At 41.6% G+C, this 16,983-nt stretch overlaps 1 protein-coding gene across 2 annotated transcripts in view; it reads right to left on the reverse strand.

Annotated features, from left to right (window-relative positions):
• Positions 1-16,983, reverse strand: part of LOC149068095 (uncharacterized) — a 198,017-nt gene that overhangs the window by 22,138 nt on the left and 158,896 nt on the right. For both annotated transcript variants that reach the window (XM_089251694.1, XM_089251693.1), the window contains exons 2-3: positions 14,517-14,620; positions 1,543-1,715 (exon numbers count right to left, since the gene is read on the reverse strand). In XM_089251694.1, the coding sequence (XP_089107820.1) occupies positions 1,543-1,715; positions 14,517-14,620 (277 nt within the window). The remainder of the gene's footprint in view (positions 1-1,542; positions 1,716-14,516; positions 14,621-16,983) is intronic.

Here is a 16,983-nt window from a genome sequence, read left to right on the forward strand (position 1 = left end):
ATCAAATCTACGAACCATGTGTGAACCAAAAAAAAAAAAATTATCTTAGACTTTCAATCAACGGTTTCAATGAAATTTTTAGTTCAAATTTTAGAAAAGGGCGAAGTCATCCCAGTCGACGGTAACAATCGTTTTCCAGATGATGGAAATTATATTTGATTTCTTCCAGCCGACCGATTCCCGAAATGATTTCTTAGAGATTTCTAATGATTCCCGAGACGATAGAACTTCAAAACAGTTTTTTTTTTTTGCTGATGAAATTTTGAAATGTTTTCTATTGTTTTTGATGATAGAATTCCTAAATAAAAACTGTTTCTGCCGATAGACTTTTTAAACAAATGTATTTCAGCCGATAGAACTCCGAAGATATTTTCCCGTATCCGATAGAAATCCGAAACATTTTCTCCAGTCGATAGAGTTCCAACATGATTTTTTTTTTCTGCTGATAGAATTTTGAAATGTTTTTAATTGCTTTTTGACGGTAGAAAACCAAAACGATTCTTTCCACTGATACAACAACGATTTTTGCGACCGATAGAACTCCGAAGTAATTTTTTACCAGCTTATTGAACTCCGAACGACAAAAAAAAAATATTTCCTCAGCCGATAGTACGTCTAAAAATTGTTTTCCCAGCCGATAGAACTAACTCCGAATCAATTTTTTCTCCAGCCGATAGAACTCCGAATAATATTTCTGAAGATAAAATTCTTAAACGATTTTTCCCCACGTGGTAGAATTTCAAAGAATTTTTTCTGCCGATAGAATTCTTAAACGATTTTTTTCTGCCGATAGAATTCTTAAACGATTTTTTTCTGCCGATAGAATTCTTAAACAATTTTTTTCTGCCGATAGAATTCTTAAACGATTTTTATCCCCAGCCGATAGAATTCCAAAGCATTTTTTCTACCGATAGAATTCTTAAACGATTTTCATCCCCAGCCGATAGAATTCAAAAGCATTTTTTCTGCCGATGGAATTCCCAACGATTTTTTTTCTTTAGCCGATAGAATTTCAAAGAATTTTTTCTGCCGATAGAATTCTTAAACGATTTTCATCCCCAGCCGATAGAATTCAAAAGCATTTTTTCTGCCGATGGAATTCCCAACGATTTTTTTTCTTTAGCCGATAAAATTTCAAAGAATTTTTTCTGCCGATAGAATTCTTAAACGATTTTTATTCCCAGCCGATAGAATTCCAAAGCATTTTTTCTGCCGATGGAATTCTTAAACGATTTTTATCCCCAGCCGATAGAATTCAAAAGCATTTTTTCTGCCGATAGAATTCTTGAACGATTTTTTCCCCAACCGATAGAATTCTTAAACATATTTTTGATGATAGAACGTCGGAAAATGATTCTTTTGCGCGATAAATTTTACGAACGTTATTTCGCAGTCGATAGAATGTATGAACGGTTTAATAAGCCGATAGAAAATCTGAGCTATCAAAATTTCGTAACCGATTTCTTCACAACTAGATCAATGTCTCTGGTTTTTTTGTAATAAACTTAAATGTATTCAAACATTTCAAATATACTCTCTTACCTTTAAGTAAATTCAATCCTTCCGTCAGTATTTGCTTGTCAATATAGATATCCTCCGTGTTGTTCCCTGATCTCAAGAACGATTCGACGAGCTCTCGATGACCTTTCGAGTACTTCGATATGGTAACTAGCTCTGTGTAGTTATACGTGTCCTTGTTTAAGTCGAACTGAATGCTAATGGAATCGTAACGAAAGAGAGGCAATGAATTGAATACATTTCGTAAAGTAAATATTGTTTTCAAAGTAAAATTCATAGGTTTGGTCTGGTGAACAAACAGACCGGTGCCAGACAGAAGCAAAATGATGTAGAAAAAAATAAATGTCTATTTAAATCTGTATATATACACTGCTGGCCACCGTAAATGCAACACCCTGAAGGAAACGTGATCCGCTTTATTCGGATTATACCCCCCTTCCCCGAAATATCTAGGTTTCTCTACACGCTTTGATTTCTAATGTGGCAGTTATAACGCAGATCAGAAATATTTTGGAAGTCGCTTAAAGGGTTAACTATCATTTAGAAAATAAAAAATACTCAACCGAGACAAGTAAAGGGTCCCAAGGTGTCGTCCAGAAAAAAAAGTGCAAAAAATCAAGCGCATTCATCTCACCCAGAAACACGAAAACCAAAATAAAAATAGGAATGCAATTATTAAAGCCGCAAAAATTATTAGCAATGATAACATTTGGCTACTCATCGCCTCTCGCGATGTATATATATATATATATACACTGCTGGCCACCGTAAATGCAACACCCTGAAGGAATCATGCAAATAATATGAAATTTACAACATGCATTAGCGGAGGTGAGATATGCAAATGATTAGAATTTCAGCGCAGACGCACATCACGCGCGCCTGTGGCGCCACTTCAAAGCACTATTTAAGGCTTGGAGATTTGGACGATTTGAAGTACGGTAATTGTGTTTTTCTTGTGGTTTTTTCAAAAAAACGATCAATTATGCCTCGTAGAAAACAGCGATCATCTTTTGATCAAGTATCCGAGTTCGACAGAGGAAGGATAGTGGCCTACCGACATTGTGGATTATCTTTCAGGGAAATCGGTAGTCGTGTTGGACGAAACCAAACAACTGTAATGCGGATATGTGATCGTTGGATGCAGGAGGGTACGACGGACCGACGTGTTCGATCGCATCCACCTCAGTGCACCACTTCACGTGATGACAGGCGTATGGCAGTGACGGATCGCTCAGCCACATCACGAACCATAGCACAGCACATTCAGTCTGTACCGCATCATCCAGTGTCTGCGCGTACCATTCGATGCCGTTTACAGCAGAGTGGTCTGTCCGCAAGACGTCCATTGCTTCATCTACCCTTGACGCAGAACCACAGACGTCTCCGCCGCCAATGGTGCGATGAAAGAAGGATGTGGACGGCACAATGGAATGAAATTGTCTTTACTGACGAGTCACGCTTCTGTCTGCAACACCACGATGGTCGGATTCGAGTCTGGAGACACCGTGGAGAGAGGATGCTGAACAGCTGCGTTATGCACCGCCACACTGGTCCTGCACCGGGTATTATGGTATGGGGCGGTATTGGATATCACTCTCGCACTCCTCTAGTACGCATTGCCGGTACTTTAAAAAGCCAGCGCTACATCTCCGAGGTGTTGGAGCCAGTTGTCCTTCCTTACCTTCAGGGCTTGCCCACAGCCATATTTCAACAGGATAATGCGCGACCACACGTGGCACGCATTGTCCAAAGGTTCTTCGTCAATCGCCAGATTGAATTGCTTCCCTGGCCAGCTCGCTCACCAGATCTTTCGCCGATAGAAAACATGTGGTCCATGGTTGCTCAACGATTGACCCAGATTACATCCCCAGCTGCCACACCAGATCAACTTTGGCAACGCGTGGAAGCTGCTTGGTCTGCTGTACCCCAAGAACACATCCAAAGTCTCTTTGAATCAATGCCGAGGCGTGTGGCAGCGGTGATCTCCAACAATGGCGGCTACTCTGGCTACTGATTTTGGCAGGAACCACACTTCACAGAAGTCTATAAATTTAATCATTTGATACTTGGTCAACATGTTATCTACAAAATAAATATTGTTGCGATATCTCTTATCTTTCTTGGTGTTGCAATTTGGGTGGCCAGCAGTGTATATATAAGTGATTTTCTGTGTGTGTTCTCTATACAAATGTACAATTTTAGTCCAATTGTCGCCAAATTTTGCATGTATACCAAACGGGGCCCGACTTGAACAATAAGCTACTTTAAAAGTTCGCTAAAAGTCGAAAAAAGTTTTCTTTGTTAAATCAGAAATATGTATATTTTTTCCCATATGAACTACAATTTCGTCAATCGAAACTAATATAAAAAATATAATAGTTTTTTCATCTTGTTGGCCACTTCGTGGCCTAACCTATACATCGACACTCTTTCATCGAACTTAAAGTCCATGAACTCTCGCACCAGAAGTCACCAGCTTGTGCACACGTATTCCATTTACAAGAAGGAACCGATTAACATTATTCCTTTTTAATGTCCGGCTGGAAGAGCTTGGAACAGACTTTCATCCGATCTCGTTTGTATACCGACGAACGCGTTATATTTTGCAAAAGACTCAAGTTTTGACATTTCGAGTTTTTCGATCAGATACCCATGTGAATTTAATACAGCCCCCCCCCCCCCCCCCACGTACGTACAGCCAATCCTCGTTAGTGCGTCACCCGCTGACCGGGTCACTCTTTGGAAATCCCAATTGTTCCATATGGGGTTCTAATGTTATTACTCCATGTCGTTTTTGCACCTAAAAGGAAATTCTTTTCATTTTTATCTCCGCTACGTAAGTGCAACAAACCTTTTGTGGATGTTAATAAATAAATGAACAAGCAAACATGTGTGAAAAGGCATCAATAGCGCCCCATATCGATTGTGCTCAATTTCAGGACGATTCTTGTCATTTGGTTCACCCCATACTGTAAATGATATCGAATGTGTTTTTGTCCTGTAACGTGCACGTTCCCATTTATACCCCCCAATTGCCCCTACATTAACGAATCGATGTCACGCTGGAAGATATTGACCTGAATATTCAACACTGCGATTGATCGAATTTCTAAATATTGGCCGAATGAAGTATAAAACTTTTTTTTCTTGGACAATCCAATTTCAGAAGAATTTTCCCTAGCGGATTTTTATGAAGAAACTGCCTTTTGACAATTTTGTGATCGATTGAGTTTCAGAGCAGATTAAATTCCAGACAAAAATTCCGTGAATTCAAGAAAAAAAAACAAAACAAACCATTTATTGATTAAATTTCAAGCCGATTTCGTTGCTTGTCGAAATCGACAATCACCTTTCGACCGATAGAACTTTGAAAATATTTTGCTGAAATAATTGCTAAATGGTTTCGTAATCGATCGGACTTTCAAAACTATAAGTTAGTTGATAGAATTGAAAAATGTGTATTTAATAAGTGAATTTTTTAAAAAAACAGTTTTTACTGATCAAATTCAGATCAATTTGAAAAGCTTTTATTGGTTAAAATTCCGAATCGATTTTTTTTTTTGGCAGATTTAGTTTCGAAAAGATTTTGCGGCCAATCTTATTTCCAAACGACGTGTATGTTATCTATTGGATTCCAAAAATATTTGGTGGCTAATCGAACTTTCGAACGTTTTTTCTGCTGATTGTATACACCGATGGCACAAATATGGAACGAATTATTTCGCCGATATTTATCGGTAAAATAATTTACGAATGATTTGTTTTCTTCTGCTGATAGAATTTTATAGAATATATTTGTTTTATGATTGAACTTTGGAACGCTTTCAATCGTTTTTGCTGATGATTAGTTATCTGTAACAATTCTTTCTGCCACGTTTGGCGACGGCTATAAATTAGCGATATCGTGATGCCAAACGAGAATTGTAAAGATGATACGAGAAGATAGTAGAAAGAACTAGAAGGCCTCTTCTGGCCTTTATAAGTTGGCGTCGTTTTTCCGTAACTAAGAAGAGTTGTGAAATTGTATCGGGAAAAACAACAAAGTGTGTACGTAGGTCGCTCTCGTTGTTTGTCGATCGCGTTCCGTCAAGATCTCTGCTTGTAATAGCTTTTCTGTGAACAAATCTGTGAGTCCTGCAGTCCTTTGTTTCATCCTCTGCTCATTTCCAGGACTTGTGAGGGAAATTATCCGGAACAGTATTTGTTTGATGACCCCACTTCCCTCAAAATATGTAAATACACAGTGAAAAAAAATAGATTATCTCCCTAATGAGTGAAATCTCAAAATTTTCTGAACCACATCATAAAACTTGAGCGTAAAATGGAACCATTCAGTTCAATAAATCGATTGGGTCGCTGAAAGAAAGAAACACAAAAAACTTGAATTTGCTCTTTTTTTTGGGATAAGGAAAAAGCAAGGGATAGCGTCTAATGAGAAATCAATATGTCGTCTTGTTCTCACTGATGGTCATAATATGATCACTGTGAGCAATAATTTAATATTCATCGAATGGACTATCGGATATGCGACATGGATTTCAGAAGTCGTGTCTAACCATTTTCCTCACGTGATCATGCTATAGGCTGGAAGTGCAAGGTGCGAGTGAGTGACAGAACGAGTGGCGATCTAGTGACTGAGTGAGTGACTGCACATTTGGTCACTGACTTGCTCATCAGGCGCGGATCCAAGACGATGTGCGTCAGGAGGGGCGAATTGTGTAAGTTCTTTGAATCATGCTGTATTTTACGGGACAGACAAATTTTCCCATATAATTCGGTTCTTCAGCGGGGGCGATTGTTCCTATCCTTCCTGGATCCGTGCTTGCACGAAGACAAACATCTTCAGCTGTGTATGAAACCGAGGCAGCCTTCAGCTGCAAATGGAGCGGAAGTAGACATCTTCAGCTGCAAATGGAGCGGAAGTAGACATCTTCAGCTGCAAATGGAGCGGAAGTAGACATCTTCAGCTGCGAATGAAATCTAGGCAGACATCTTCAGCTGCGAATGAAGTCTAGGTAGACATCTTCAGCTGCGAATGAAGTCTAGGCAGACATCTTCAGCTGCGAATGAAGTCTAGGTAGACATCTTCAGCTGCGAATGAAGTCTAGGCAGACATCTTCAGCTGCGAATGAAGTCTAGGTAGACATCTTCAGCTGCGAATGAAGTCTAGGCAGACATCTTCAGCTGAAAATGGTGTGGGGGCAGACATCTTCAGTTGTGATTGGTTAGGCGGAAGTTATATTCAGCTGGGAATGTAGTGAAAGCAGGCATCTTCAGCCGCGAATGAAGCTTAGTCAGACATCTTCAGCAGCGAATGAAGTTTAGTCAGACATCTTCAGCAGCGAATGAATCTTAGTCAGACATCTTCAGCAGCGAATGAATCTTAGTCAGACATCTTCAGCGAATGGAGAAGAGGCAGGCGATGTGTTGAAGTAGCAAGCTATTGTATTGTGCAGGGTGGGCAAAAAGTCCGTAAAAACTTTAAAAATTTATAAAAATCGGAAAAATAGCCGAAATAAAAAACGGTTTGTAGGGTTAGCATAGCTAGGTCACGTGAATTTTTTCAAGACGGGAAAAAACAGCCGATAGGTGGCGCTAACGTACACAAGTAAAAAAAGAAGATACGCAAATAACGAACAGAATGCCTCCAAATCGTTTATTACAGTAGTATGTATTCCACATGACCACCACCACCACAGGGAATAATACATCACAGAAGAGTCGCAAATCCAGCAAATCTTTCAGTTCCGACAGATTGGATGGGCGGGATCGATACCGTACCACTCGTATCAGCGCCACCTATCGGTTGGTTTTTCCCTGTGTTAAAAAAATTCCCGTGACCTAGCGATGCTAACCCTGCAAACCGTTTTTCTATTTCGGCTATTTTTTCCGGTTTTTATTAATTTTTAGTTTCTACGGACTTTTTGTCCACCCTGCCCTGTATTATCCCGTATTTTATGTGACAGAGACAAATTTGTCCCATATTATTTGGCTCTTGGGGAGGGAGGGGGGTGATCACCGCTCCCCTCTGGATCCGCGCTTGTTGCACATTCACCCAGACCATTGCTCACTTGGCCACTGGCTGCCTCCGTTCACTCACTCATTTGCTCGCCTGCATACTGACTTGCTCACTCAACCACTCCTTTGCACCCGTAATAACTAATTCGCACTCTTAACAACTCGCTCATTTGCCCACGTAGTTGGTCAATCACTCTTTCTCTTCCCCCCCCCCCCCAGTTTCTCATTCACTGATTCATTTGCTCACTTGCTCTTTCACTCATCAGGAGCCGAACTGTTGTCGGTAAATTTTCCCAGCTATGAATTTCGCTTTTCGATGAATTAATTGCGTGGCGGTGAACTGTTTGTCGGTAAACTTTCCTGACGATGAATTGTTGTCAGTGATTTTTTTTTTTTGCGGTGAATTGCGTGACGGTAATCATTGCCGGTGAAGTTTCCTTACGGTGAATTGCGTAGCGATGAGTAACAGTGATTTTTTTCAAGCGGTGAATTATCCCCAGGGGTAAAATTCCTTTCAATGAATTGTTTATCGGTGAATTATACGTCGGTGAATTTTCTCACTGGGTTGAAATTACTCTCGGTGAATTTTCCCAGTGGTAAAATTCCTTTTGGTGGATTGTTTGTGAATTTCCCTAGAGGTGAAATTCCTTTTGGTGGATTGTTTGTGAATTTCCCTAGTGGTGAAATTCCTTTTGGTGGACTGTTTGTGAATTTCCCTAGTGGTGAAATTTCTTTTGGTGGATTGTTTGTGAATTTCCCTAGTGGTGAAGTTCCTTTTGGGGGATTGTTTGGGAATTTTCGTAGTGGTGCAATTCCTTTTGGTGGATTGTTTGTGAATTTCCCTAGTGGTGAAATTCCTTTTGGTGGATTGTTTGGGAATTTCCCTAGTGGTGAAATTCCTTTTGGTGGATTGTTTGGGAATTTTCCTAGTGGTGCAATTCCTTTTGGTGGATTGTTTGGGAATTTTCCTAGTGGTGCAATTCCTTTTGGTGGATTGTTTGTGAATTTCCCTAGTGGTGAAATTTCTTTTGGTGGATTGTTTGTGAATTTCCCTAGTGGTGAAATTCCTTTTGGGGGATTGTTTGGGAATTTTCGTAGTGGTGCAATTCCTTTTGGTGGATTGTTTGGGAATTTCCCTAGTGGTGAAATTCCTTTTGGTGGATTGTTTGGGAATTTCCCTAGTGGTGAAATTCCTTTTGGTGGATTGTTTGGGAATTTTCCTAGTGATGCAATTCCTTTTGGTGGATTGTTTGTGAATTTCCCCTAGTGGTGCAATTCCTTTTGGTGGATTGTTTGTGAATTTCCCTAGTGGTGCAATTCCTTTTGGTGGATTGTTTGTGAATTTGTTTGTGAATTTCCATAGTGGTGAAATTCCTTTTGGTGGATTGTTTGTGAATTTCCCTAGTGGTGCAATTCCTTTTGGTGGATTGTTTGGGAATTTTTTCAGAGGAGTATTTTCCCAGAGAGAGTGATGAATTTTCCTTTCGGCGAATTGTTTGTCGATGAATTCTACTTTTTGTGAATAACATTGCGGTGAATTTGTTTTTCCGTACACGATGTGTTTGTTATCCATGGGAAGGGAGGAGCATCAGGACCGTAACTAAGATTTTTTGACGGGGCAGGGCAAACATAATTCCCCGCCCCATCACTGCAATTGCATTTTTGGTAAATTGAAAGGTGTGACGATTGGTGAGGTGTATACGAAGCGACGAACATGAAGCATTCCTTTATTCTGCATTAACCTGCGAAACATACAACCCTTCGTGATGAAGGTTAAAATCGAACTCTCTGAGAATGTCTTCGTCTCTCGATACAACTTAAATCTCACGTGTCTCGTGAATAAAGTATTACTGTACATCCTTGTTAACAGCTTGCCTGTTACATACTCCCCCTCTGGTTTCGCGGACGTCCCGGCAAGGAACCAGCAATAGGCGTTATGGGAAGTTGTTCAGTGTTCTTGTTAGTTCCAACTTTGAGTGGTCGTCCCTTCTTTCGTGATGACACTATGGATACAGCATCCGGTTTCGCACATGGTGTGAGAGCAGAAGTACGATATACGCTGACAGAGACACCCGATTTGGCCGGATCAGCGACTATGTACCTCGTAGGCGATCTCTGGGCTAGCACAGGGTACGGTCCATCTCGTTGTGGCGTGAACTTTGTCGACCAGTTCTTCCTTCGAGAACTCGGTTTGGAACCGTTGTCAACATAACCTTTGCGTTCATCCCGTTTTTGTTCCACTTTCTGCTTCACAGAAACTCTTGTAAGGCTTTGCATGGGAGTCAACCTGTTTTCACGACTTCTTTGGGCATGGCTGCGACTTTCTGATCGACGCGCGTTAGGGGTTTGATCCGAATATTTAATGCCGCTCCCCCTGCATTTATCGTTCCCTTCTCTAGCACTGCTTATACTTGTTTGGGTCCTTGACTCATGGAAGCTATTGCTAGACGCTATTGTTTGGCTTGGCATTTTACAACGATGCAGTATGTGATAATATCCTGGTGATCCTGGACTGCGTCGCCTGGCACCGGAAAGTTCGACTCGTTCGTTCCTGCGGAAACGTAAGTCTAGTACTTGCCTGCCTGTCGGAGTAACTCGTGGTTGCCTTTGCACCGATTGGTGATGAAAGCTTCTTGCGGATCGGTGGATTTCGCTATGGACAGCAGGACGTGGATAGCCAGAAACATGACGTGGATAGTCACGGACGCGACCTGTTTGGTTCCTGAGACGTCTAGACCGATCCCACCGCTGAGGTTCCGATGCCATATCACCATGGTGAACTTCGCCTTCGGGAATGTCTCCTCCCCCTGGACTGAAAAAAATTTTCATTCTTTTTCCACGACCTGTTCAGCACTTGTTTCCGTTGCTCTCCTTCAACTTGTCGTAGTTGGCAAGAATTCAAGTTAACATGCTCTACTACATGTTGAACAGTTTTAATCGTAGACTCGTTCACAAAGTGGAATCGCTTCCGAGTATTTTCCCCGAAGAACCATTGCCTTCGCTTGAGATCCAACACGATACCAGCTTTCTCTAGAAAGTCGATTCCCAAAAGAGTTCTGTTACCGACGATTCCAGGAAGAACTATAAATTTCGTCCTTAGTCGCTTCCATTGGATGTTGACCAATACCGTTGTGGTCCACACATTCACCGTTGATTGCTGTCCGTTTGCAAGACGCATCTCGATAGTTTCCTGATGGAATTTGGCGTTTTGCTCTTTCAAAATACGATGCAGAGTATCACTTGCGATACAGTGCGTAGCACCGCTGTCGGCACAGGCAGTTCCCACTTTGCCATTTACATGAATTTTTAACAGTGCTACGGGTTTTGTTACAGAAGAGCATAGATTCAGTTCCAACTGACCAAACTGAGCGGTTGTCGCTGTCATTTCGGGATTACAGGTCGGACACTGCGCTCTAATTACCCCCGGATATCCACATCCATAGCAGCTTAGAGGTCGCTGTTCATCCAGGCTGATCATGGGAAGTGTCTGTTCATCTGCATGAATCACTGGTTTTGATGACGTCCATGGATATTTCCTCGGTGTTTGCTTTCGACGACCCTCGACATCGTACTGTTGGTTGAATTTCTTTGGGAAAGTACTCCTGGCATCTTCATACGCGTCGAGTTTCTCCGCTAGTTCCGATGGGGAGATCAACATACATCGATGAAATGTTCTTTCACTTGTGGAGGGCACTTCTTCTTCATCTGATCAGCTATGACTAGATTAATCAAGTCCTCGAATGTTGTGACCTTAACTTCTGTTAACCACCCTTCAAGATACGTTTTCAACTCAAAATAAAAATCACGCCATGAACTCTCCGAGTTCTTCCGATGCTCTACAAAAAGCTGTCGAAATCTGTCCGCATGTAGCTTAAATCGCTTTAACAGCAGTTCCTTGAGATACCGATAGTCCTTGAACTTCTCGTCAGGCTCCCTGGCACAGATCCTAGCCACCTCCTTCGGTAAGCTATTGATGAGATACGTAATCCACAATTCTTCCGGAATCTGGTGTAATCCCATGTGTCGTTCGAACAGGACCAGGAACAATGAAATGTCATCTGATGATTCAAAACGCGGAACCGACACTTGAAAGTCCCGATTTGTCACAGCCGGTCGAACGGAAGCTTGGCACTTCTCCGCTTCTATCCTCAGTCTCTCGAGTTCGAACTGCATTTCTGCTCGCCGGTTCCTCTCTTCGGCATCTTCCCGTCGAATCCTCTCCTCTGTTTCTTCTCGTCGAATTATTTCTTCTGCTTCTTCTCGTCGAATTCTTTCTTTCTCTTCGGTATCTTCCCGTCGAATTCTTTCTTCTGTTTCTTCTCGTCGAATTCTTTCTTCTGCTTCTTCTTGTCGAATTCTCTCTTCTACGAGGGTCTGTAGCACTCCTTTTGCGAAGACCTCATCGTATTCTTTACTGGACGTAATCAGCTTCTTCAGCTCTATCACTTTCATCTCGGGTTCGGTAGGTTCGCCCATCTCTTCGGCAAGGCGACGGAGTTCGTCTTTTCGATATTTCGCCAAGTATGCCATTTTCACTCACTTGGTACCTAATTAGGATGTCCGCTTAGCTAAAAACACTCACGCGTCTATTTTAAACGTTGGGCGCCAATGTGACGATTGGTGAGGTGTATACGAAGCGACGAACATGAAGCATTCCTTTATTCTGCATTAACCTGCGAAACATACAACCCTTCGTGATGAAGGTTAAAATCGAACTCTCTGAGAATGTCTTCGTCTCTCGATACAACTTAAATCTCACGTGTCTCGTGAATAAAGTATTACTGTACATCCTTGTTAACAGCTTGCCTGTTACAAAGGTGAATTGGTGTTGGCGAATCTTTCTTCTGTTAAATTTCCTTATGGCGAATTTTCCTGTCCGTGAATTTTCCTGTCCGTGAATTTCCCTTACTACTAACTTACGGCGAACTTTTCGGACTCGATATATCAATTTAATTATGCATGGAAGGAGCCATGGCCCTCCCCAAAAGAGTGGGGCTGGCAGGGCTCTAGCCCTGGGGCCTGAGACGATTCTCCTCATTTTTATGTTTCTTCACGCTATAAATTACCTATAAAGGGGCCCGTGAAAAGTCCGGTCTGGGGGCCCGTCAGAGGCTTCGGGCCCCATTCAAGGATTTGGGGGGGGGGCCTTGGTCGTAACCATAGATATAACAATAACCATTTTAACCTTGTCTGTGGTCGTAACCAGGATTTTTGTGAAGAGAGTAGGGCAAGCATGCCCTAAAACTCCCCCCCCCTCCAAATTTTTTCCACCTGGGGCAGGCAGTCGTCGCCTCCCCCATCTCGTTGCAGACCTGGGTGACGCACCGCAGTATATTTGAAATTATTCCAAGCTGTTTCAAAAGACAATCACTCATTTACTGGGAATCACGTCAGTGTAAAATTGGTGAAAAAAAAACCGCGGCGGAAAGTTTAATGTAAAAATCCCGTAATGATAGCACGGATGGTTAAGCAAACGATTCCGGGACAAGAACGAACACACACAAAAAAATGTTGTTCCAGATTTTTAATGGTACTCGTCCTTCGACAGGAGTGGGACAAACCCAAAGAAGGGGGGTGTGTGAAGGAGAGGGGGGGGGGTGCAGATAATAATGCTGATGAGGTTCCACGGAAACTACCTCTTTTTTTTATGTGATCGATAATAGGTGGATTCTTCTTCCCGTTCCAGGAGAAGGATAACTTCAGAAAATTTCCGGAAAAATGATTACAAAGTTTTCTGAGAGGTACATTTCCCCCTCCTCCCACTTGTCCTTTGAAATATGAGACGCTCATATCCGGGGAGGAAGGGGACGGTCGTTAAGGTCATTAATTGGCGTAATATGAGGTCCCTGTAATTACGCACAAAACTTTCAACCTCTACCTCGTTCGGATATTTTTAGAGTTGTTTATGTGCTTCGTGGTTGCGTTTGAGGTAAGTTGTTGGTGAGTTAATTCTCAGGCTCTAATGAACAACGGCGATTTCTGGAAGAAACGGTGGTTCAGGGACCATCCAAGAATTACGTCGGCAGATTTTTAATCATTTTTGACCCGCCCCTCCCCGTCAGAAAAACTGATCTCTTCCCCCATTGTCAGCAAACGGGACATCTCCTAACGGGATATTCATATTGGGATCAGAGAGGTGCGCGGGAGGAAGAGCACGAGCCCCTTATGCGCCCCGCCCCCCAGGCGATCAAAAATTTATTTTTGATGGGGAAAAAAATATTTCCTTCCGGTATTAAATTTTTTAATATGTTATTATAATCAATTTCTGTTAATTTCAATGCTGTTTGAAGACCTCAAAATTTCTCTTTAAGAAATTCATCGCGACCCCCGCTCCCACCACCCTTAAGCCTTTTGTGCCTCCCTCGATCCTGCGTTCGCCTCTGATCGCAATAAATGAAACGTCGGTAGTTTGAACCAAAATGAGCGACCATGCACTCATCGGCACTACTTTTCAACCGTACGTGCACCTCGTGCACATTCCTCTGAGGAATTTCTAACGAATCGGCACATGTCGGAATGCGTATTCTGAGTGTAGGTGTGGCCCCTACCGTATTTATGTTGTTGAGTTGCACTTGTTTCGTGTTCATGCTGCCATATGTCTTCCATTTTCTGAAGTAAAGATGGAAATGCTTGTATTTTTCATATTATTTCAATATCGTGTTGTAGGTCTGCCTGCTATTTGCCGAGAGACTTCTTCAAATGGGAGATTGACCGGCTTGTGCATTCGCACTCGAAGCTAGAAAACCCAACTTCAGCCGACCACCAATCCTGTACCGTCAACGGGGTTGGAACCTGGATCTTCAGGACGACGCACAGCGGCTATTTATTGACACTTACTAAACCACACATGTACCTCGTGCATACTCCTCTGCGGAATTTTTTATCGATACTATTAGGTTGGTCAGGAGCAAGTGCCTATCACTTTTTTTTCTTTGGAAACGTGAAAGGCCAGGGATAGGCATTCGATCCGTACTCACCTGATTACATCGTTGTCTTGTATAACCAGATTTGGTATTTGTGGGAATGTCGTCGAAGAATAACTACTACTGGTGTTGCCGGATGAGCAATCTTTGCCAGTTATCTAGAAAACAAAACGTAAAAAAAACATGACAAATTTCGGAAATTTGAAATTCATGAACATTTCATGTGTATTTTGAAAAAAAATATGAAATTTGTTTTCATATATATTCAAATAACTAGTCTAGATAATCCTGACGATATTCATATTTCAGCGGCAATAACTCTAAATCATACTTATGGTAGTATCGAGAAGCTATACCTCAGACAAATCCACGACATTTTTATATATATCTCGTATTATTCCGCTTGGTAGAATATTTTCTATAAGCACTCTAGTTCCTACTTCGACCGCCATCTATTGCTCAACCCTCAGAGCTCTCCCATCATCCACAGATGATGAGCGTAGCAACCTGCTCAATCATTCTGTGATGATTAGAAATTGTTCTTTTTTTTCAAAGATAAAATTCTTCAAATGACGTATAGATGGCGTGCGCATATATATATATATATATATATATAGTCTAGTTTCTATTATTCCTAGAGGGGCTCTGCCCCACTGCCGCTTGTGGTGATAAACCCTTCCCCCTTTTCTCTTCATAACGTATCTTGTTTATTTCGTCCCAGTTTATCAGAATGCTATGAGGAGTGACATGTCAAAGCACCAGCGCACTGACAAATTTTACAATAATAAAGGAAGAGAAAAAAAGCAAATGTGATTCATCAAATACCCCCAGAAAACTTCTCCATGGGGTTCCCCAGACTGGAGCCCTGTTGGACCACGAAAAATTTTCACTTTTATTCATTTTACCAACAAATAAATTCCAGGGCCCCCAATCAAGGACCCGGTACCCAATTCGCCGAATTTTACAATGCAATTCATCCGGGGACCCCAAAATAAAACCTGTCAACTTCCACCGGGGGTCCCCGATCTGGAAGCTCATCTCTTCTGTGAGGGTCACGAAAAATTCCCAATAGTATTCATTTTAACAACGAATAAAATCCAGGGCTACCAACTAATTACCCGAGACCAGATACGCAGATTTTTATGGGGTCCCCAGACTGGATGTATCTGGATATAACCTTTTTTGCGGAAAATCCAATCCCATGACCACCGGTAAACTATTATCAACCTTGATAACATTTTTTTTTCCATTAGTTTTCCTTTTATGGCTGTTTCAAAGGGGAACTTTAATTATAAAGACCCTGTGCAATCTATATAAAATTGATTTTCTGTGTGTGTGTGTGTTCTCTACAAATCTACAATTTTAGATCGATCGTCACCAAATTTTGCATATATACCAAAAAAAAAAATATATTAATTTCAACGTTTCCTTAAATCTAGATTTGTTTATTTCACGATTCGCGCGGGAAGTCGCCATATTGGTTAACTTAGACACGGTTTGCATGTCCCTCAAAGAAAGAGGGAGATATCACGTGATCCAAAAAGCCTCATTGAAGAAAACCCGGGCAGTGCCGGGTATTATAGCTAGTCATTAATGAAAATATTAAGAACTTCCCAGAAAACGAGCCGTAAAGTCACCTCATGTAAGGGGTCACCGATTAAAATAAAATTCAAAAGGGGTTCGAGCTTCAAAAAGTTTGGGAACCACTGCTGTAACTCAATTTTGCTGCATTTAAGTGGCTAAAAAAATACATATACCGTATATACCCGTGTATAAGCCGAGTTTTTTTGTGTAAAAAATTCGTTCCTCAAGTGGGGGGGGGGGCGGCTTATACTCGGGTCATTTCTTGATGAGAAAATATCGACCCCCGCAATCAGTAGTCATTTCTGTAGCAGTGTTCGAGAAACCGGCATTATTGGTATGGGATATGTTCAAACCCCACAGAACCGATAATGTCAAAGCCGAGGCTAAGAAATCGAAAACATCTGTGATGGGCTAACGTTGATTGTACAGCCTTTAGATGTGAGCATCAACAAGCCAATCAAAGACTATTTGAGAAATTTGTGGATCGAATGGATGAGTTCCGATGATAAAGAAACTACATAAAGTGGTGCCTTGAAGAAACCTGACATTGGCCTAGTGTGCCAATGGGTCCACGAGGCTCGGAATTCTGTTTCCACCGAAATTATCATCCGATCCTTCAAAAAGTGTTGCATCAGCAATGCGATGGACGGAACTGAAGATGATATACTCTTTGAAAGTGACGATGGCGATGACAACACAGATGATGATAGAAATGAAGATGCCGCACCCCCTTATGGTGATCTGATCTATTATCATAGGCTTGGAGACTCTCAGAAGAAACGGATTAAAGAGTTTGAATCATTTTCTATTGTAAATTTCCCCAAGCTATTCATTTTGCATGAAAATATAAGAATTTTCTCTCTGAAATGCACGGATTTTTTGGGGTCGGCTTGTACACGGGTTTTCAATTTATTGCGGTTTTGGTGGTTCTGTAGAA

The sequence above is a fragment of the Pholcus phalangioides genome, unplaced genomic scaffold (assembly GCF_987345545.1).
Source record: "Pholcus phalangioides strain wild (caught in Gottingen) unplaced genomic scaffold, Ppha-v1.0 ptg000027l_1, whole genome shotgun sequence".
Lineage (NCBI taxonomy): Eukaryota > Metazoa > Arthropoda > Arachnida > Araneae > Pholcidae > Pholcus > Pholcus phalangioides.